Raw genomic sequence first — 24051 nt, 5'->3', positions numbered from 1 at the left:
ATTGCAAATTAAAAAAATCGAACACTGTTTTCGGAAAGTCGTGTTGAAGATGATTGACTTAACAAGGCAGTGGACCATCTGTTGGTCCGTCAAAAGCTAAAGCTTGGCAAGGTTTTGACGGACGGACGGATGGAATTTTTCGGGCCATCTGATTGGCTGCAGGTCACGTGATTGACGGACGGACGGGTGACGGACGGATGAAACGGATAATTGGGAGTCCAGCTTTAGTTTGTGAAACAAACATTTAAAGGGTTGAATGTTTCACTTTGAGTTCTCTCATGTCAATCTGCAAGCAGTTATGTCTAATTAATAGAGACAAGATGTTAAGGCTTTTTCTTAGGCTGTTTCATTTTTAAAACAAGATATTTGAGTGTTATTATTTTCAATTTTTATGAACTCTCGTTATTCATAAATATAGCATATTTTTCAAAAAATAAGACACTTAATTGTTCAATGATACTTCATCAAAACAGTGTCATTTTGACTGGTACATGGTGCAGTTTTACAATTTAATAATTTGTAATAATCATGTCTAACTACTGAGTACAATAAAAATAAATCATCAAGTACACTAGAGTCCCGTTATAGCGAGGTGTCACGGTTCCAGGTTTGATCCTCGCTATAACCATGTCCTCGCTATAACCGAATTGGACAGATTTTGGCTCCCAAAAAATAACAATAAACCGAAAATAGCATAAAAATTGTGTTTGAACCTGTATAATTGTAAAATAACAGGTTTTATTAACGAAATCTTAATTTTTGTGAGCAGATGTGTGAATTCTCTTTAAAACGATACCCCACAAGTACGGATGCGATCACCGATTGCGTCAAAATAACCAGAATACCCTACCACGCCACATAAGTATAGCATCTCAGCCCGCAATCCATTACTCGGCTTGGCCTGTGGCCGACGCAGCATTGTCCTGCTATCTATCGTCGACGCGCGCTGTCTGCTGGCGGCCATGTTGGTTCGGGATGTTGCTAATAGGTGGCACTAGTGTAGCGCGACGATTTAATTCCTTACAAAAAAAGCAGGAGTGCGGCAACGCACGTACGCCTCAAACGAAATAGTCGCTGGAAAACTATACTTTTTTCATTTAAAGAAACCTGTAAACTTTTTTTGAAAATAAATTTGGGATTAAACTCAAACCATCATCACCCCCTTCCCGGACAGATACCCCGACAACTGATGGAAACAAAAGTTACAAGAAAACTGTCCTAGCGATTCGGAAATAAATACGGTAGTGCCTACTATTTGTCAGATAGTAAAATAAATAACGTGACGTGTTTGTAAACGTGTCACTACAAATAATTCCAAACAATTTTATAAATATTTGTGTATTATTAACGCGATCAATTAGCATCAAGTATAAAGACGGCTCTAACTTTTTTTGCCCTAACATAGTTATATACAATGTTATTATTCGTTAATGAAAATGTCCCTACAAATTAATTAAGAGCATTTATTTTTTAAAAAAAAGTGCGCATTGTTATGTTTAATGGCGAATAGATTTGGTCTATTTTCTAAATAATAAGAAATGTGTAATCTATTTAGTACAAATATTCTGGTAATAACTCACTGCTGAATAGTTTACACTCAATGAATTTAATACATTAAAAGTTCAGTTTTGATTAAATATGTTGACTAATTTCATGATTATTGTTGCTTTTCATTGCGTTATGACTTATGAGGTATTGCATTTTGGTTACATGGTGTATTGACATGCTGTTAAGTGTTATTTTGGCTTAATCACAATCCACCATATAATCTTGTCCCTACTAATTCATTAATTACATTTAACTACCGTATTGGGCACTAGAACTAAGAGAATACAAATAGTTGTATTTCAAATTGTGAGAATGTACTTAAATGCCTAAAATCCTTTGTTATAAATCAAAAAATGAACAATGGTCAGTGTATAGAAAAACTGAATCATTGTTATCTGTGAGGACAATGTCTTGATCAGCATCATGAGTAGAATATGTTTATAGTCATCTCAACCTACATGTTATGTATGGTTTTGAAATATTTTAGATATATCCAAGAGCTCTAGGACCCGCTTGGAGGCACTGCCAGGTTGTGGTACTGAGTGTGTGTTGCACGGTGCAGGTGTGGCGGGAGTTTCCGGACCGCATCGTGGGGTTCCCATCACGCACCCACGTGTGGGACAATGTCACACAGCACTGGAAATATGAGTCAGAGTGGACCAATCAGATCTCCATGGTGCTGACGGGCGCTGCCTTCCACCACAAGGTAGGGCGATCCTCGCAGAGCCCTGGACATGACACAACCCACATGACTAGCTGTTGTGTTTGCCTGTGTTGTCTGTATTCTGCCCGCCACAACTTGTTTGTATCTGTTTTGCTTTCAGCCAGAGTAGTTTGCATGTTCCTGTATGTAAGGCTATTGTTTTTTGTCAATTTCTTTTTACTTTTTGGTGTTGCTTCATGTTTGTTATTGTTGTTGTTAATGGATCCCGGTTCTCAGTTCTCGGTTCTGCCAGTTCTCAGCAAATTAACTGGCTCCGAGAATCGTAAATACACTTCTCAACGAAAGTTTGGAATGACATGGATACGATTATATTGGATACTTACAGTTAACCATCTGTTGGTTTTACAATAAATATTTAATAAAATAAGCATATATACCTCTAAATCAATTATTTTGAACAATACATACCAAACAAGCAAAACGAAGGGCATCTTCTGAAAGTAAGTCCGATAAAAATTTGAAACACTCTTCATAGCACAGTGCTAGCAGTCATTAGTAATGGGTTTGGCCACCCACATTCAGTTGAGTTCTTTCATCTTGTGCTGCATTCTGTGAATGAGGTCAATAAGTTTGTCTTGGGGCAAACAGTCCCACTCCTCTATTGCAGCTTCAGTAAGTTCCTAAAGATTGTCCAGTGGGTTTCGATGATCCAAAATGGCCACTTTCAGTATGTCCCATGATTGCTCAATTGCATTCAGTCCGTGCAGGCCAGTTCATTCGAGTGATGTGTCTTTGGAGATACTGTAACACTGTCCCATGACGGTGAGGTCTTGCGTTGTCATATCCTAGGATGAAATGATCGCCAAATGCAGTTTGAAAATGTCACACAAATGGTTGTAACACCTCTTGAATGTGTTGGGGGCCATTGAATGCACCTTGGATTGAAATGAGAGGGGTCCGCCAGTCTAGCATTATTTCTGCCCAGAACATGTCTCAAACCAATCTTGATCTCATCAGTAAACATGATGTTACTCCATTCTGCAATGGTACAGTGTTGATGAGCAAGAGCCCAGTTCCTTCTATAAGTTTGGTTCCGTTGGTTCAGTGCAAAGCCTCTCATTGGCCTTCTTGACTGAAGCTTCTTCATGCAGTCATCTCCCTTTTGCTCTAGAGGGTCATTCCTAAGAGCCCTGACAGTTGATGTCGGACGTCTGCGAGCAGACACTTGGAGATAACGATCCTGGGCTAGTGTTGTGACACGAGGACGGTCAGAATAAGGCCTATCATTCACATTTCTCATCTCTGTACTTTCTCTACACCTTAGCCAAGCTTTTTGCGTGGTATGTAACCTATCGGCAACATGTTGCTGTGTTTAGTCTGCAGAAAGTAAAGCCATTATCTGAATTGTATCAAACATTTATATTCATCTACGTGGCATGTCACTGCATGGCTGAACATAGCTGACTATATCTTTTGGTGACATGGTACAATGCACTATCTTCTATAGCACTCAGGGTATGCTCACATGACTAGTATACGTGCACAAAGCATGCCTGTAGAAAACTGTCAAATTTCGGGGTTGTAATTGTCTTATTAGAAACATATTTATGTTACTGCTGCATGGAAAACTTGTTTTGGTGGTATTCCATTATTTTGGTGAGCCATGTATAATCCGGGTACAGGGTGGCCACTCAATTCAGCTGAAAAAATTCCCTGACTTTTCCAGGTTTTTTTGACCAGTCAAAATCATCGGCAAAATTAAATTTAAATATAAGGCCCGTTGTAAGTAACACATACATGCAGACAAATCATGCTAAATATTTATTTCTAACAAAGAAAATTAAAAAGAGAAACAAATGCACAGTGTAGGCCTAGTTAAAATTCCAATATTAATTAAAATTTAAAGCAAAAATTGAGATATATTCAGGCCTAGGTACATACCTATTCAAGCTGCTGGTACTTGCATTTTTTGTAGCATATCACATAACACAAACAAATTCTTCAACTTGACACTTTATTATTTAACACCCTCAAAAATTGAAAGTTCAAAAAATTATGTACTTAAAAAAACACACACTAAATTAACCTTTCAATTTTTTTTATAAAGTCTATTTTTGCATTGATGGCATCAACTTCCTTTTTCATATCTTCTACTAGTTTCAATTTTTTTGTTTCCAACAATTCTAGTTCTTTTACTTGTTGCTTTTTGGTTTGGTGTTTATCATGTTCAATTTTGTCCAGCTCTTGCTGTGTCTGCAGAGCCTCAAGGTATTTTGCATGGGAATTCCTAACAAACTGCATCATTGATTTTGTTATTTTTACATGCTCAACCCCACCTGCTAAGGTAACTGCATTGTGCACATGTCTTAACACCACAAGGCTGTGTTCTTTTTGATTTTCAATCAAACAGTCACCATTAACCGAAAATCCTCTCTCTAAACTAGCATTTGGTACATTGAGTTAAAGCTTGGCGACAACATTGCTTTAATTCCAAAATCTGAAGTTCTTTCACTCCTTTTGCTTTTTGTAATGCATCTCTTACAGCAAAACCAACATCAACATTTTTTGCATGTAGCAAGTTATCTGTGCTCAAAATAAGTTTGCCTGGTGAAACAAAATTCTTCTTAATGACATCTTACTTGTAAATGTTATAATAGAGGTTTTATTGTAGTTGAACTTAACCAGATTTAAATTACACCATCTATCAATCACCACAATATCCTTCTGCAGAATAAGACAAGTTGTTATTGGAAGTAATAGTTCTAGAAATTTTAAGATCGTCTGCAAAGATGAAAGATGAAAATTTCAGCTTCTTGGTTATATAATCTATGGAAATGTTAAAGGAAGGGGAGAGAAAATCCCACCTTGGGGTACACCAGTAGTTGTAATGTAGAATTGACATTATTTATCAAAACATAGAAATTTTTGTCTTTTAAGTAACTTGAAAATCATTTCAAATATTTATTAGATATGTAGTTTTTGAATTAAAATGTTATGGGTTAGAGTATCAAATGCTTTTACTAGGTCGAAATAACATGCTTCCACCTGTCTTCGAGATGAAACTTTTGAATAGATAGGTTAAAAAAAGATAATAAATTGGTGGTGGTGGTTTTACCACATCTGAAACCATGTTGATTGTTAGAGAGTCTATTTTTAATGTTAAAATTAAGATGTTTGAAAATAATTATATTGAAAACTTAAGCAAATGAATTTAAGAAAGTTTATAATATAGTTTAAAATATTTAATTTACCACTTTTCTTATGGATAGCAATAATCTTGGTGGTTTACCATTGGTTGGGGTAGATGCCACTATTGATACTGTAATTAAAAATGAATTTTAAAATTGGAACTAGAAGTAAGGAACAACCCTTTACAATAAAATTTTTGAATACTATCAGAACCTTTAGTCAAAGTAACTTTAAATTTTTTATACCCCAGAGTACTAGATTTTCATTAACATTGGATAAAGTAATTGAGTAATTTCTATTAGAATTAGGTAAAGAGTTTGGGTTATTAGAAGTGGTAACATAAACACTGGCAAAATAATCAGCAAAATTATTAGCTAATATGGAAGGGTCATTGGTGACTATATCATTGACCTTGAGGGATAGTTGATTTTGATAACATTTTTTATAATTTTGATGTAAAGCCAAAATTTTTTTGGGTTGTTTTTGATATTATTGTTAATATTTTGATGCTATAATTTTTTGTCACGTAAAATTAAATGCTTAGCCTGGTTTCGAAAGTAAGAAAACTTTGCATAGTAAAATGGGTTCAGGTTCCACTTGTATACTTTATGGTAAAAATTTTTTTGCATTTTAATATTCTTATAAGTAAATTAGAATACCAGTGTGGATAGCTAGAACTGGGTTGTAATAGTTTATATAGTCATGCATTGGTGTTGTGAGGTAATTTAGCATACTATTTACATCACTAAAGTTATAGATATCTGACCAGTCATGTTCTTTAATTGTGTTGTATAAGCTTAAAAAATTACAATTTGAATAGTTTCTGTAGGACGAAAAATTTACTGTCAACTTTGGAGTATTCAGACTCTTGTAAATTAGAGAAACATACATCCAAAAGGTGATTGGAGGCCAGAGAAAAGTTAACCTGGGATAAACCAAACCAGCTATGAAGTAAATCATAGCCGAAGCATTGGTTTGGATACTTGTATGAATTATGTCTGAAGTATGAAGATGGGATCATTCAACTCCGGGCACATTAAAATCACCCATAATTAACATATTTTCTTGACAGTTCACTAACTTTTCTTTGAGATTTTCAATGTAAACTAAATAAGTTGTGGAAATATTGAGGGGAATACATAATGTTCTGAAGTATTAGAGATTCAGTGTGGGTTATTTTAATGTTAACCCAGACAGCTTCAATTCCCGGATAATCTTATGGATTATTAGGTAAGACAGTTTTAAATTTGTGTTTTTTTATTGCAATTAATGCACCATCTACTCTTTTACCCTAATTGTTAGTGTAGGATCTCTGTCAGATCTAAAGATGTAGTAGTTGTTGAAAGAGTGACTTTATACTTAAGTTGTTATACCTTGTTTCTTTGAGGCAAATTATGTCATGATCAGATACTTCTAAGTTATTTTTGGTATGCTTTGGTTCTAAGTCCTCTTAACATTTTGATATAGTATATTAAATTCACACGAGACTGACGACACTAACATTCCAGGCTAAGAGCGTTATTGCCCTTCTCCAGGTTTTGAGTTAAAACATTTGTCCATTTGAATTAGACTTGCTAGTTTGATCTTGATCTTCAGAGGTGGAGTCCATGTTATTTAAAATTTGATCAGGGTAAACTTTTCCATAGAAAGGACTGATCAGACAACCATTTTGCCAGAAAACCGTGTTGTTTATCCTATCAAAGTCATCTTCCAGAACTGAAACTTGAAAAGAGCATAGGTGTTATATTTGGATCTGAGCTTCACAACCTTGACTTGGGATAAGTTAAGTTCGTTGCCGATGTAATCCACAATTTATTGTTTACGAACTGATGGATCAAAGCGAGTTACTAAAAGGGCTTTGGTTCTTTTGAATGTAGGTTTGACTATGGTTTTTAATGTACTAGCTGTATTTCTGATGATAACTTTCATGAGAGATTGGTTTTTTTTTTCTTTTTTTTATTATTTTCATTTGCCACGGATAAAGATTCTACATTCCCGTTGGTTTTTAGCTTACGTGAATATCTTACAACAGTGAAGCCCTGACTGTCGGCCATCGTGGAGTCGATGTCACGAGAAATCTGCTGAGTCATAAGTAGGTCAACCAACTGGTTACCCGATGACGCTTTTGACACAACAACATTCCTGGCCGTGAGCGTAGCTTTTGCCGCATGACTGTATGAATTTATGGTTATCATTGTGTACATTCAGGTCTTGCTTTACTTAGATCTTTTATTTTTTAAGATCAGAAATTTCTGTTCTTGAGTCTTCTAAAAGAGTTTTAAATACCTGTTTTTTTCATTTTTCAAGTCATCAATTTTAATGCACAAAGATTTCACAAGATCTGTTAGTTCAGATAGTATGCTAGAATACATGTTTAATGATGAGAATTCAGGAACAGTTATTTCTTTAGTAGTAACAAACAACTTTAATTGTGAGTTTTTTGCTTTGTTCATGGTCTCGTTCGGGATGAGTTCCAATGTTAGTACAATTTTGATCGAGAACATTATCTCGGGGCTTTGAAAAACCCAAGAAATCTTGACTGACATCAAATATACAGTTAATGATAACTCTCTATCACACAAATTTACAACCAACTACCGCCATAGGGAGATTTAGGGGAGGGGGACCGGGGGCACGTAACCCCCCCCTCTCCCCCCAGAAACTTAAAAAATTACAAGGAGTTTAACACTGTCCTGCTAAAATTACGTTCATTACAACCCTTGTAACACCCCCCCCCCCCCCCCCCCTCAGAAAACCCTTGTGCAACCTCCCCCCCCCCCCCCCCCCCCCCCAAAAAAAAAAAAAACCTGGATACACCCTTATACACCGACATTCAGATATATTAAACTCTCGGCACGTGCACGTTGCAAAACACATCCGTCTGCAATGACACGTCCACCGCTACTGAAACATGCGCCGCAACTAATTTAAAACCAATTTATAAATTAATTAATTTCTAGACATAATTAATAAATAAAACGGATTTGCAGAGCCATGCCACAACCTAAATGTGAGGGTAAGTGATTGTGATAACATTTTGAAGTGAACAGAATTATAACTACTTGGTTCATGCCTTTGTGCACTTGAATGTTTCAAACCTAGACTATTTCTGGTGCTGTCCCGTGGGCGTGGATAGTGATGCGGGTGAGGCATGATGTTCGCAGTACTGGAGCTACCTGTACACCACGGCGATGCCTGGAAACATCAAGGAGTGGGTAGACGAGCATATGAACTGCGAGGACATCGCAATGAACTTCCTGGTAGCCAATGTGACGCGCAAGGCGCCAATCAAGGTGAGTCACTTCGAGCCTTGACCCATGAGCACTGACACAGTTTCCTCAGTTGACTGACTTCCAGATTTTCAGTGTTGACTGATGTCCAAGTTTCCTCAGTAGACTGACGTGAAGTTTATTCAGTAGACTGATGTCCTAATTTCTTCAGTTGACTGACATCCAAGTTTCCTCAGTAGACTGATGTCCAAATTTTCTCAGTAGACTGATGTCCAAGTTTCCTCAGTTGACTGACGTCCAAGTTTCCAGAGTTGACTGACGTCCAAGTTTCCAGAGTTGACTGACGTCCAAGTTTTCAGAGTTGACTGATGAAACATTTACAGAAACAAATAATTGATCAAAAATTTTTCCTAGGAATTTTTTTAATAATATAATATTTTGTGTAAATTTTTTGTGACATATCTCTTACAATGCCTGACATAATATTATGAGACATTGTACTGAATGATCACTGAGATGATGCCAATTTAACAACTGTGTTGATAGATCAATAATTTTTTATCTCTCTCAGCATAGCCCTTAGATGATCATTAACCCACGTCAAGAACTGCTGTTAAACACATCACTACTACTAAACAAACTGGACACTTCCATGAATCAAGGTTTGTACAGGTCGTGAAAGTTCCAAAAGTCATAAAAAAGTAAGGAAACTGAAGGATACGTGTCGAAAGTCACGAAAAGGTACCTAAATAAATAGCAATGGTACTTGAAGTCACAAAACTTTAATCGCTGGCAGCGTTTTTTGTCTTGTGTTTTGTATTTCAACACTTCAATTCAGTTTATAATCGCACGTTAAGTACAAATAGTTAGTGATTGTCCACTTTATCATTTAGAAATGATATCTGTAAAGGTTTTTGCTCTCTAGGCAGTACATTTGTGAGTATTGTATAAAATTTTATCCATTTCATTTGGTCATGTTTGATTTTGGATATATATTTATTTAAAAACATACCCTGTGATAAAAAAAAACCTTATATAAAAATTTTACTGAAAGGTCTTGAAAAAGTACTGAAATTGGTTCACCATTAATATGTAGACACCCTGGTAAAGGGTTGTTCTGAAGCATGCTTGCCTGACAGGTGACGCCACGCAAGAAGTTCAAGTGCCCTGAGTGCACCAACACGGAGATGCTGTCTGCCGACCTCAACCACATGATGGAGCGGTCACAGTGCATCGACCGTTTCGCCGCCATCTACGGCTCGATGCCGCTGCAGACAGTTGAGTTCCGCGCGGATCCCGTGCTTTACAAGGACACCTTCCCCGAGAAACTCAAGCGCTTCAATGACATCGGCAGCCTTTAGATGCGCACTCCTACGACCATCGTGTTGGCATTGTGCTCCCTCCCTCCATGGTTATTGGGGTTGCAACTCGCGCTTGGTCACATTTGGTTATCAGCAAGTCGAGTTATTGTAGACCCTTTCTTTACACTCTTTTTTTTATCTACACTTTACTGCATTTTAAATCTTTTGTTTCTTATATCCTTTGTTTAGAATACTCTCTTGCGGTCGATTCAGACTGTGACCATGGAGCCGGCAAGATTTGCTTCCGTTCATTCCTAATGCACCTTGTCAGATGCATCCTTTCCCTAGGGGCGTAAATGTTTATTGTCTTATTATTTTGTAGCTAGAATTTGCTTTGTCTCACATGCATAACTTTATACGATTAAGGTTCTGGTCTAACGCTTCATGGGTGTGGCCATCGACTGATTGATATGGAGTCTGTAGAAGTGGAGAACATATCACGTGAATTGTGTTGGCATATTCCGTGTGGTGCACTAAGTGTGCTTCATGTGTCGTACGTGTTGGCGCAGAGTTCGCCTCATGACGAAGGTCACGTCAGTCAGCATTGCAGATGCTTGCCAAAGGCAGTGCTTCCTCTACTACTCATATCATCTAACAAATATCTTTTTTTTTTAAAAGAAATGTTTTTCAAAACATTTGAGCTCTTAAAAATCATTGCTGTATACATATTCATTCTGGAGGGCTCTGGGCAGGCTTAGTGTCCCTACCATAGCTACGCCACTGGTCATGATGATTTGTTATAGGTATTGCTGCAATGTCTGCAAGTTACCAGTGGAATGTTTATGTATGTTTGATGGATTATAATTGTTTGTTTTGATGTTTTGTACATACATAATTTATTATGTTTGAAACTTTCTTCTATTTTTGTGGGTTGTATAGATACCCTATTTAGTTTTTTTTATTATTGATTTATGTTGTAATAATATTCCATTATTGAGTATTGTAAGTTGTGTATTGTATACTTTAATCATAATCCCTACTATGTTTACGTAGTAGAAAATAATGTAGGATATATATTTTTGTACTCTTCCACAAGTTATTTTAATATTAATAAAACTAAAATTTTATCCACTAATTCCACAATGTGTTTTACAGTGCTAGAATATGGCATATGTCGGTAAAATATAAGGTAGAAGATGGAGGACATGAACTAAGAGAAATAAAACAAAGAACAGAGAGAGAAATGTGAAGGGGCACGAAGATACTTGTAAATATTTATAAGTAAGGTTAAGCGAGAGCTTAGTGTCTACAGGTTGATATGTCCCAGGCATCAGTGGGTGTCGTGTTTCAGCTCAGCAGCCAGCCTCTTTGCCGCGAGCGTGATGCCTCAGTCGATGGATATACTGTAGTAAGCCCATGTCTGGATTCAAGAGGGTGCTCGCTCACTCTACACACTTCCCTTGGCTCTCTCTCTTTCTCTCTCTCTCTAACTTAGCTCGCCAAACTACATGTGTAAAGACAGTACATATGTGTACAACCATTTAATTCAATCTGGCCAGTGTCAAAACATCTTTCAGGACTCTTAAATTCATTTTCTCCTTGTATCCTCTTGTCCACTCGTCCCTATGAAATCTTATTGCAGAGTAAGTATTGAGGCAGGCATCGATTAAAATGGGCTCTTACTGGGGCATGCAAGTAATCACTTGTATGTACCTTGAGACAATGAGTTCACAAATAAGATTCATTCAGTAAAAAGATGGGCCTCATCTACTTTGTTGCCCTACACCTTAGCAGCAAATAATAAAACTATTAAAGTCCACTAAAAGTTTATCACACATAGGCCTATGTGGATTTTAGTTGTGCATGCTCTTGACAATTAAGACTTGACACATTGGTAGCTGAAGTTACGTCCTAACAGGTTGTGTCACTCTTGGCTGGTTAGGGTGGTATCGGACTTATTTAAGTAGTTGCGGTACATTACAATCCACGGAGAACAGTATCGCTCTGAACTGAACTGGCTCACTTGGCTTCAGGTGTCAGGAAAGGGCGTAGATCATCAAGCTATCCACTCCGATGCGCTGAGTACTGAAAATTTGAAGATTTTTCAGTCAGAACCAACTTTACATTGCATTAGTGTCTAGTCTAAGTATTTTATTTTATTAGTTACAATATTTACTAATTTCATTCTTTTGATTGTAACCAACTATGTAGATCTTGTAATAACCTTAAAGTGTGGTTATGCATCAAAAAGTAAGATGGCTGCCAAAATGTGGGCGAGTATGTACAGTGAGTTGAAACGGCAAGACAGCACACACTACATCGAGAGTGGACGAGAGAGTGCTGTCTCCGTAAATTGTGACTTTGTCCAAATCCCTGTTGAGAAATTACTTAAGGAACTTGAAAATTTGGACTTCCAAACTACCAAAAAACTTTTCTAACTAGGTACAATCACAAGTTTTTATAGATAAAAGACAAAATTATTTTAATTTTCTTATTTAACTTAAAAAGGTATTGTCTGGGATTTTCTGTATGTTTTAAAATACTCAAGATATATGATGCTAATCATTAACTCTTAGGTTCAGTCACAATGAGGTACTCACATTGCACCTTTATTCTTGCCCCATGATAAATGTGTCTCTTACGTTGTTCTGTCCTCAAGATATTTTAATGTGTGGCAGTGTTGCCTAATGCTGTAATTATGTTGGTGGATTTATATCTTTTATTTTAGATTCCTGATTATTTTTTGGACTGATTTTGAATTACATATTGTTGCTTCACAGAGCAATGTGAATCTGATAGTAAGATTTCAAGACCAGTGTTGTTTTTTCTGATTTCACCATTTTTTTCTGCTGCATTTTAAGCCACTCTTCTACAGTCAATTAATTAACTTTTTTCAATCATAGATCACAGTCTGAAATTTAAACTCATAACATGTAATGATCATCTATTCCTAGCGGGTTGAATGCAGCTTTCTGTATGGAACATGTCTTCATTTACTCCCAGGGTTTTACAGGAAACTAATTACAGTAGACTCCCGATTAACTATGGGCGGGTTATTCGGCTTGCGGATTAACCGTGCCATATTTCATTTTTTTAAACTATAAAAACAAAAATAATTTTTGAAAATTATTTCCATTCATGCACAATGACAACAGCTCTTCTGTAGCATTAAATACAATGCGATGCATTAGTAATGCAACAAATTAATAATGTGATGACTCAACAAACAATATTTTGCATTTTCTCAATAGCTATTTGCTTCCTTCATTGCATAATTATTTCTGACGACGCCTAAGTGTTCAGCAAACATTTATATTACTCCATCCTGCATGTCAACAGCAGCTCTGGAGAGAAAAGCAGAAGTTTTCTAGTTTACCACTAGGATGCGCTAGTTGCCAATGGCAGACTTGCATTTAGTAAACAAGAGTTGAGAATTACTTTAAAAGGTTAAATAATCTTTATAATAATAGAAAATGTTAGGTTTATGCTTTTTAAATTCTTATTAGGACTGAAATATATCTCCTATATCAGTAACATTATTATTTTGTAACTAAGAAATGTTGGTAGTGCCTACAAGAGAAAAAAAAATGTTATGCCCAAGCCCTATTATGTAAACAATGCAGTACGTGAATTTGAAATTTAATTTTAGGTTTTTTAATCTCTATATGTTATTCAAAATTTATTTAAATTTAAATGAATTAGGGCTTTACTTTGAGGGATTGGTGTTACAGTGTTTGTCTAGATAATATATATATATATATATATTTAACATTGCGTTAACCATGTTTTTCGGTTACCTGTGAATCCCCTTGTCACTCAATACCCCGGATAATCGGAAGTCTACTGTAATTCTCCGGAGAAAGGGATACAGTGAAACCTTATTAGTTATTAATAGAAATCCGGTTAATACAAAGTGTCTTCACTGTCCCTAGAAATCATGTAAGAGTTAAAGTGCTAAGTAATTTGTTTAGTAACAAAGTATGGTTATTATATAATAAAAATTTGTTTTTGTTCCAAGGGTATACAAACACATCTAGTAAAGGATGGTTAATTAAAATATCTGAGAATACTGTAAAGAAGTGAAGTTTCAACTAATATTAATAGGTATCAGTACCATTACTTTGGTTCATTTCAGCTTGGAGAAAAAGCTGTGAAATGTTATTCTTCCAAATTTAATAGTAGTATGTCTTAAATCATTTTAAGTGTGAAACAGGAGAAAATTTTTTTTGAAACCACGGGTTTAGCCATCCTAAAATTGTAATTTACCATCCCTCAAAAAAGTATTTTTGGTGCAGTATGGTGTACAATTTTAAATTTACTTGAATTTTATTTAAAAACTTTATAATAGTTGTAATTAAATTTTGTAATAGTTAATACAAACCTCATTATTGCCAAGTGACAAAATATTGGTACCTTCAGGTTTGCTTATTGAGGTTTTACTGTATTTTTAAAAGTAATTATCAAAAGTTCCTTGTGAATATTCTTTTTTTTCCATCAAAGTTTAAATATATTCTAGTTTTATTTATAAGTTCATGTTTACTTTTACAATTTTAAGAATTTTAACTTATGTAATAAAATATTTTTTTTCCAAGTTCTTGGAGAAACTTTTTAAGCGTTTTTCACAAGTTTTTCTTGTTGTAATTACTATATTTGACGTGTTATACTGTCGAATTTCAGTTGTTTCATAGTTTACAATTTCATCGCTTAAGAAACAACACTGCCTAAGTAACTTTTTTTTTGAAAAATTTTTTTTCGGTGGAATTGTATATGCATTTAGCATGTTACAATTGGTGTTATTGAGCACTTTATACTGATTAAATATGTAAATCTAAAACAGAAACATTTTGTGTTGTTATTATTATTATGTTTGCAGTTTGCTTTTTATTACATAGGTGGTGGTGTTTCTTAAGTAATGATTATTGGCTGTACTTGTATTTTGTAATCAGTAAATACTTTGATATCATGTCCAAGGAGGCTGGCTTTGTTTAAACTTATTCTACATGTATGCTTAACTGGTTTGATGGTGCTTTGCCACTATTTTGTTCCATTAACTGTGTAACATTTTCAATGTCAGCTTGGGCTGTTTTGTAACGTTACAAAATACTGTACAAAAGTATTGCATTTAATAGACCATACGTTTTTAGTAAATTGGGCAATAACTATAAACCTGGAACTTAATGAGCATGTTGATTTTCAGGTCTGTGTTTTGACTTCTAGACATGTTGTGCGTGACTAATTCTATCTTCGTTTAAGGAAGGAGTTTGTAGAGAAAGTGATATTTTTTACTTTGCCGTCGTAGATACTTGATTACTGTATTTAAGTTATGGATTGCTTTTTGTTTGATGTACGTATGAGATTTTTTACTAGCATATAGTATCATAATGTATGTATTAACCATTTTGTTTCTTTCTTTTTTAAATTTCCAATTAATTAAGGTTATGTCGATGTGGATAAACAATAACACATTTCAGAGAAAACAGGAAAGGAGTCTGTCATGACTGTCACTAAAGAACTCAGCATTTATCTGTAGTTATTTGGTGAACCCATAGAATATCAAAATCTTTTTAGCTGAACCGGAAATCAAACTTGTGTCATCTTTGATGTGAGGTAACTATCATTAGTAGGGACAAGATAACATGGTGAATTGCGACAAAACCGAAATAACACCAAAATTCATGTTAATACCCCATATAGCACCGAATTGTAAGTTAATAAACCATAAAACACTGAAATGCAAGTACTGTCTCATGGAACTAAGCAACATTTATGATCAAAACTTAACTGAAATATAATTTTAATATATTAAATTCAATGAATGAATGTTTCTAACATGAAGTTTTTACAAAAATGTATATACTAAGTAGATTGGAACAATTTATTTTACTCTTTTTACTGTTATTAGTATCTGATTTTTATATTATGACATTGGTACATTTTTCAAACTAGTACTTACAGATTTATTTTTATTGTTCCAAGTGCATCATCTATCAGTCTATGACACTGTTTGATGAAATAAGCATCATAAAACAGTTGTTTGTTGTATGTGTTCAATAATATGCTTTCTTTATGAGTAAACAGAATTCATAAAAAATATAAACATTAATTCTGATACCTCATATTTAAAAAAAATGAAATAGGCTTTAAAAAACCATAAAATCTTTCATTTACATTAGTAAGGGAAGTTTGACATTCACATGCAAGTGTTAAAGGCATATATGGTTAATTTTTAAGAATTTAATTTGCCCTTTGTTAATCCAGGCATTTTTAAACAATGATTCTAAGTCTTCCAGTGTGTGCAAACTTATATTTTTTTTTTGTGTAAAATGCTCAGAGCATTTAAAAAACTTACAACTGGACTACAGTTAGTCTCTTACTTTCCTAAACATATCTAGTGTTATTTAAAATCTTTTATTTTATATCATGCAAGGTTCAGTGCAGATGTGACAAGTTTATCTTCAGCCCCAGCAATTCTTTCATGGCTAAATTAAATTGTAAAATTGAAATTTGAAAGTATGTATATGATATATGTAGATCAAAATAATTGTTGGTATTGGTTTTGAAGTATTATTTTAATTTTTTTTTTTTTGCAAAAGATATTTTTACAAAAGTTACTTGTTGATAGTGGCTTTAATCTATTGCTGTTACTCTGGGTTATTTATTTATTCCCTAACTTTTTTTAATTCGGTGGTTGAAAACTTTCTGTTTTTATATACATTTTATCAACTTATTATTTTTTATTGATGTGTAATAAAATTTCATAGTTTTTATCAGGGTACTGTGATTACAACTTAAAAATAATTGAATATGTATGTTTAGCTGTACATTTGTGTATCTGACCTGTAATCGTGTTAATGCAGCTTCATGGTCAGCAGTGTTGCTCTGAGAGATGTGAGCCTGTACAGCATTTAGCCTTGTGACTGTTTGGGAGCATTCTTGCAATGAAGCGATTAGGGTCACATCAGCACGCACTTCGAGTTCACTGTAGCCTGTATGCGCAAGGCACTGAGCCAGCTGTAACTGCGAGCGATGCCCTATCAGGCTTGAGGGCTTGAGACTGAATTAAATAGGCACTTGAATGTGCTGTCATTCTGACAGTTTGCAGTTGAGGGTGTCCAGTTGAGAACACGAGTGTCTAGTTGATTGTGACGTGCGTAGTTTTGTTTTCGTGTGTTGGTGAGCGCTGCTTGCCACTCTCGTTGGCCTCCGTCATTGCCCTCTAATCACACAGCGTCTGTGGCTGTGGCAGTCTCATTAGTCATTCCTGTATAACAGCGTACCATGCTACACTTAAACACGACTATCAATAATGTGATAGATGAAGTGATTATAATCAGTTAACTAATTTCACAATTGTACACCGACTTAGTTTTGCTGCAGTGGCAAGCTGTCTGTCAGGAGTCCGTAGCTTCTCACTGAATAGCAATGACTTGTTCATGCAGAGTAGACATTGGTAGATATTGGTGGCATAGTTTGACTTAAGTTACTTTTCACTGTAATGTTACTCTCCCAGCTATTTTTTTTTTCATTTTTTTTTTTTTAAACAATCCTCAGCTTTTGTTATCTGGTCTTGGTTAGAGGGGTAATTGTTTAGACTCTGTGATAGTATTGTAGATATATTGTGGCCTTGTTAGAACTGCCATTAGTCACTTATTGTGCGATGTGTGGTTGACGGTTGCTGTCTCATGACAAGTTAGCATTGTTCTGTCATGGTCGCATTGGAGATTACACTGGGGTATAGAATTGTTGTAATCTGTGCAAGTTTATGTTTAGATTGTAGTGTGTTTGTTCGTTGCCTGTAGATTTTCATGACGAGCTTATAAATGTCATTTTTAATGCAATGTTTTTGAATTTTCTTTGGTAAGTGCAGTCATAACTATTTTTTTTTCCAGATGCTGCATTAATTTACATTATTTTTCTACCACCTTTGCAAGGTTGGTATTTTTAAATTTAAAATATATCAATTTTAGTCATTTGGATTAAATCATAAAGGACAAAAAGTTAACACTGTATTGTAACCATTTTTTTACCCTTAAATTCTTATTATTTTTTTGTTGGGTCTAGGTTCTGAGTATGAAAGTATACCAGAAGCTAACAGGAATTGAATGTTTCAGAGAAGTGAGTAGTTTTGTTTCCTTTATGTTTTAAAATTACATAAATTATGAGTTATTCATACCGCAGGTAAAGTTAATTTCCTGACTGTCAGTCTGACTATTACATGCAGTGTGTTAACATTTTTCAGCTTGTTTATTCATGCTTTCAGTGTTATCTGCAATTTACTAAACCATTACGAGACAAAAAGTATGGAACAATATGTAAAGTGGTAATGGTTGTAGTTGTATCTGATGGCCGGTAGAGAATGTTGCCCGTGAATCGAGGTGCGCTCACAGGTTCTGACACTAGCCTCACGTGACTAGCATCAGTGTGCGGGTTAGAGAGTGTTGGAGTGAAGCTGCGGCAGCTTTTAGATTGTGCTCCGTAAAACAAGGTGAATAGAAATGGTCCGCTCAAAAAATCAATAAAAAAATTATCCAATAAAATCATCCTAAATAATATTAGTAAATTACTTGTAAGGCATAACAATTTCATTTAAAGAATTTTGTATAAAATAAATCCTTCAAACCGACTGTTTCTGTTCACCAGTTTTACTGTACATTCTATGTATAGTACTTTTTTTTTTACAGAAATTTTATTTGCTTGGAATTTAATATGTATACTTAAAATGTTGATTAATTTTGTATGTTTTTAAATTTAACATCTTAGGTATTTGTTTTTATTCACAAATAGGTGTCAGTTGTTTATGATAATAGTAAAAATATTACGATATAGATATTTCTCTAACTTAGGTGTAACTTAGTTATCTAAATAAATTATTATGACATAAGTAGTAAAAATTATTATGACATAAGTTGTGAAAGGAAGGATTCACAGTTATTTACTGTAGCTGTGTCAATGTTTATTGTGTGCTTACCAAGGAAGTTAGTTTTGTTACTGTTTGGCTCTGCTTATTCCAATCATTAACTAAATTGGTGCTACTTAAGACATTTATTTTCTGAATCAATTTTTTTTATTGGTGTGTTTTATATTTCTATTAAATTTATTATTTATACGTAAAGAAGGGATCAAGTTTCACTGATATTTATTTAGTGTAATACAATGTGTTTGTTTAACACAAGATGTTATGTGTTTTTATTGGAATTGTCTTTTTATATCCCTTTGCAAGCTGAAATGTTAACTAAGTAATCATGCTAATTTTATACAGCCTAAACTTTTAAAACCTGTACTAAAATCAGAATGTTTTTATATGAAGTAGTGATTCTAAGAATTTGCAGTAGAGGCAAGAAATGAAATCACTGCCAAGAGTAATTATGAACAATTTTTTTTAAAGAATAAATGTCTCATATCAAAGTGCTTTATTTGCAAATGAACTTTCGCTGTGTTTTAAAGTACGTCGTACATTTGTATGAAATGTTAAGTTGATGTATGCTATTGTACTGTTATTACCATTCCTGTTATGAACAAATTAACAAAGCTTTCATGTTATAATTTAATATGGAGCCCATTAAGCTTGTGTGTTTAAATTGTTGATGCTCAATAGCTGTGTTGCATGTTTACTGAATGAATTTTGTACATTGTCGGAAATAAAAAAGAGTTATTAACTGGGGAATTAATAATTATTTTAGTTTCTTGAAGTGTTTGAAGAGTCCGCGTCCCAGCAGAACTGAGCACCGGCACGTTGTAGTTCATGTGAGGCAGGGCGGCGCGTGGGGGGGAGGGGAGCGAGCTGTAGGAACCACGTGCAAGAAGAAACAGGACAACCCTGGAGAAACCCATTACACTGTTAAACCAGTTCCTCTGTATCGTTCCATCATCCACCCACATCCCAGCGAAGCACCACTGTGCTGGCTTGTGGTGTATCGGAGCCAAAGGCATGTTTGAGGGGTGGCACATATCAAGTTTCATGTTAGTACTATATCAAACCAATAATACAAAAAAAAATGTATTGTAACAATTTAACCTACTAAAAGTTTTAAAATTTAATATCATTAAAAAAGTAGACAAACATGCCTGTGTACAACATTAGGTGTCTAAGAACATTCTGTACAGCTGTGAAGAAATGCATAGGGCACATCTGCGACTCAAATTACCTATCAATTAAGATGCGTAGGGGTGGCTCCGGAGCAGGGCAAGCCGGGCAATCACCAGGCCTCGCGCTGGTGCTTTTCATTTTTATTTATTTTGGTTTTTCTAGTGTCCTGTGAAAAATATGGACATTTGTGGGAAAAGAAAAAATTAAATTTTTATTATCTTTGAAATTGGTGTGCTGGTCAATTTCAATTCATGGTTTCAAATTAGAAAAACTTTCAAAGATTTTATTGCCACTTACAATGTAATTATACCGTAAATTTGATCGTAAGCATTTATAAAACTGACCTGAGAATAATTCATCGGAAAAGAATATCAGAATATCCAAAGGTAAATAAGTGAACCATCGTCAGAATTTAAATTCCATTTTGGGTTGAAAAAAAATAAGTAACTGACCCCGGGCTCCGTTTAAAACTAGGGACACTACTGCTGATATGTTTGGACAAAGTCAGGCATGACGTGGAGATAAGATGCTTCAATTTATTGCTGACTTCCAAAGGTATATTCAGCTGTGCAATAATAGATGCTTCAGGTCACTAACCTGATCGCACGTATGGTGTGCAAGGTTTCAGAAATAACTACACAATATGAAAACTGCTCGAGATACTTGAGCAGGGTCTGTCTACGAAAAACATTTAAGAATATACTGAGGGCAGATGAGTAGTTCTGTTTCTGTATTGTAAACTGTATTTTTTGAAGAGAGAAATATTTAAATAATCTTTAGCCATGAAACATCCGGTACATATTCTTGAAAGCAGTTAAGGGCCTTTCGTTCGTACATTAATCTTCATTTCTCCGCCATATAACGTTATGGTTAAAGCTCAAATGTCATAGTTGGCCTGTGCACGATGAGAGAAGTCTGCGTGCAAGTCAATAAATACCACGCTAGAAGCACCAGCGAGCGTCACACTTATAATCCTGCCCTACTTAATACAGATACACCCCTAACTAGACTGGGAACTTAAATTAAATTTGTATGGTCATAATAAAAAAAAATTTTGAGAAAAATCATTCTAGAAAAAACAAGTAGGCAGGTATACTTACTTCAAGAGGCACCTGTGATGAAATGGGAGAACGGCTTGCAGTATTGCCTATTAATTTTTGAGTTCATTGTGTTCAGGGGCGTAGCCTGGCAGGGGGGGGGGGTAGGGGTTCTAACCCCCCCCCCCCTTACCACCAATTATTTTTCGTTAGCTAAAAGCCTGGGTGTCTTACTGCTATCACCGGCCACTGCACTGGAGGGTAAGAGTAAGCGAGCCCTACCGATTCTCCTTCCCTTCCCCTACCCCTGTCACGAGCAGAAGCTATAAGGTTGTGACGCCGTGACTGGTCCCAAGCTTTCAAATATCTTACACCTATTGTATTTAACCAGCGCGGTAATTATAAGCAGGTGGTGACTGGGCTTCCAAAAGTGTAAGGATCGCTGTGTCGTGTGTATAGAATTTAGACGATGACATGGTGTCATGTAACTCTTCAAGCTAAAGATAATAATAATTGTTTCCAGGAATAGGCCAGTTCTGCCGAAACCCAACCCTTTTTATTGTTTTTTTTTTGTATTGTCGAGGTTCGAGCATGATTTATGATTTTGAGTGGACGTAAACAAAGCACTTGGATTGATAAAAATATTTTTAATTAATTTCTTCATCAATCAAACAATTTTTTTTATTAAAAAATTAATAATAAATTTTTACCATTACAATATTTAAAGTTAAGTACCGAAAACTGCTAAAATATCACTATTTTACACCTTAAAATCAAAAATTTTTCCTGGGGCGGACCCCGGACTCCCCCGTTTTAATAGGGGGGACGACGACCCCATGCTTCTTAACCCCCCCCCCCCCCCCCCCCCAATACACAAATCCTAGCTACGCCCTTGATTGTGTTAACAGTCTAAAAATAGCTAAAGGCGGAATTATAATGGTATAATCCATCAGTCCGTCAAATACTTTTTCATTTTGGTGCTACCAAATGACTTGAAGACTTGAATAGTGGTGGAAATTAATCTATTTTATATTGAAATTATAGAACGTAATAATTTTTAAATCATAAAATTTTTTGGCTTTGATTTGAATTAGTATATTTTCAGACGTAATTCCTTGCACTTGTACCTATGCGTCGGGCAATTTTTGTAACCAACCATCAAACTTAAGAACATGTTCAAAACATAAGTTAAAAACTTTAATGGAATCAGCTAAACAAATAAACATACGCGTACTACTTAAAAACTTTTTAAAATAGTAAAGGTTGCCGACAATAGGTATCTTGCTAACATTTTGGAGGTTATTTCATCCATCATTACGTCGAAAATTAAAGCTTGGCAAGGTTTTGACGGAAGGACAGATGGTATTTTCGGGGCCACCTGATTGACTGCCGGTCACGTGATTGACTGCCGGTCACGTGATTGACGGGCGGATGACTAGGATCATTGTGAGTCCAGCTTAATGCAAAACGCACATAAACACGACATAAATAGCAAACAACGTCTATATAAAGCTCTGAGAGAAAAACATGGATTGTTGGCAGCACTCACTTGGGAAAACGGACGGATGAAGTCAAGTTGTAAATCGTTTGCCTAGCTGCGTGGCGTTGACGTTCGAAAGAGTGACGGGCTACTAATTCAAGGGGAGGGCAATTTCCCCATTACTGTGTATTCTTTAATTAAATTAATTCAGGTGTTAAATACATAAGTATCATCCCGGAGTTAAGCCTGAATAATGAAGTCAATCGGTATTCAAAACTATCGTTTTCGTTACAAAATTAAAGCATACAAAATTTCCTAAAAAAAAAAAAAAATGCATTAGTCAACTTTTATTTTCTGATAAATGGTTTCAGCTCTAGAATGCGCTGGAAAACAGCAATTTTTTGGCCCAACTGCGAAAACATCAAAAATTTCCACTCCCACCCCTATAATACAAAAAATAGACATTTTCTCAACAAAAAATCCTTATACTACCATTAAATTCGTCCTCATAAATAGTGGCGGACTTGCCTTGGCCGACTAGGACCAGGCTTAGGGCGGCCAGGTATTAGAGGCGACTAATCTGCGCGATATCTGCTCGGCAACAGAGAAGCTCAATTAATGTTAGCAAAGAAATTGTCTCAATAACAATGTTTTTGCATATGTAAAAAATAAAACCTCTAAACTAAGAAATTTAATATATGAACAGAATACAATGGTTTTTAATTTTTGCTTTCACAAAGTCTGCCTCTCCTAAAGCGTGATGAATTATTCCCTCATGTCCGAATGTCAGTGAGTCGAGTCGAAGTGCATTTGCCTGTCCTCTGTCTATTCCGCGATAACCGAGTCCCTTACCCCTAACGGTGCGGTCCTTTCATTTTTATTGCTCACGTTACTCCTTCAAGGCTACCCCCTCCAGACTTCCAGACCCTTCCAGCGTCCCGCAGCCCATCTGCTCTAGTGGTGGGTTAGTCAGCTCTGAAGAACCAACGCGTCGTGGTCCAATCATTGGAAATTGGATGTCGTACAATAAAGCAATTCGATTTGAAGTGTCATCAATTATGTGTTATTCCCTGGCTGTTAACTAACCAGAATTTTCCAGATGGTCTATGACAATGCCGATTTCATCATTCAAACTCTAGATGGACGAAACACATTCCACAAATAGGAGGCATCCGATGTGTCACCTCAAAAAGTGCTGATGTCCTGGGTCAAAATGTTGCACGACTGAAGGCTGTACCATCAGCACAAATCGTTGTAAGCTTAGAGGCTGTATCACTGAAATATTTTGAAAAGAACAATGATGTCGGCTTAGCTGCTATTCACATCAATGACCTAAGCACATCGTTCCCTCATACTGAGACCATCGTTCCATCAGTGCCACTCCTGCTGTGCCTGCACAGCTTTTGTAAGTATAATTTGTTAATGTTTTCATCAAATATGGTGTGCCATCAGTTCATTCAAAACAAACTCTTTTAAGCGTAATACATCGAAAGTATAGCGCCGATGAGTAATAGA

At 35.5% G+C, this 24051-nt stretch overlaps 1 protein-coding gene across 3 annotated transcripts in view; it reads left to right on the top strand.

Moving 5' to 3' along the window:
• LOC134538741 (exostosin-2) overlaps positions 1-19596 on the top strand; it is a 40975-nt gene extending 21379 nt beyond the window's left edge. For all 3 annotated transcript variants that reach the window (XM_063380228.1, XM_063380220.1, XM_063380211.1), the window contains exons 8-10: positions 2111-2254; positions 8566-8694; positions 9771-19596. In XM_063380228.1, coding sequence (XP_063236298.1) covers positions 2111-2254; positions 8566-8694; positions 9771-9992 — 495 coding nt within the window. In that variant the 3' untranslated portion in view covers positions 9993-19596. The remainder of the gene's footprint in view (positions 1-2110; positions 2255-8565; positions 8695-9770) is intronic.
• The last annotated feature ends 4455 nt before the right edge of the window (positions 19597-24051 follow it).

Source organism: Bacillus rossius, chromosome 1 (assembly GCF_032445375.1).
Source record: "Bacillus rossius redtenbacheri isolate Brsri chromosome 1, Brsri_v3, whole genome shotgun sequence".
Classification (NCBI taxonomy): domain Eukaryota; kingdom Metazoa; phylum Arthropoda; class Insecta; order Phasmatodea; family Bacillidae; genus Bacillus; species Bacillus rossius.
This window is presented reverse-complemented; position numbering and strand designations above follow the sequence as displayed.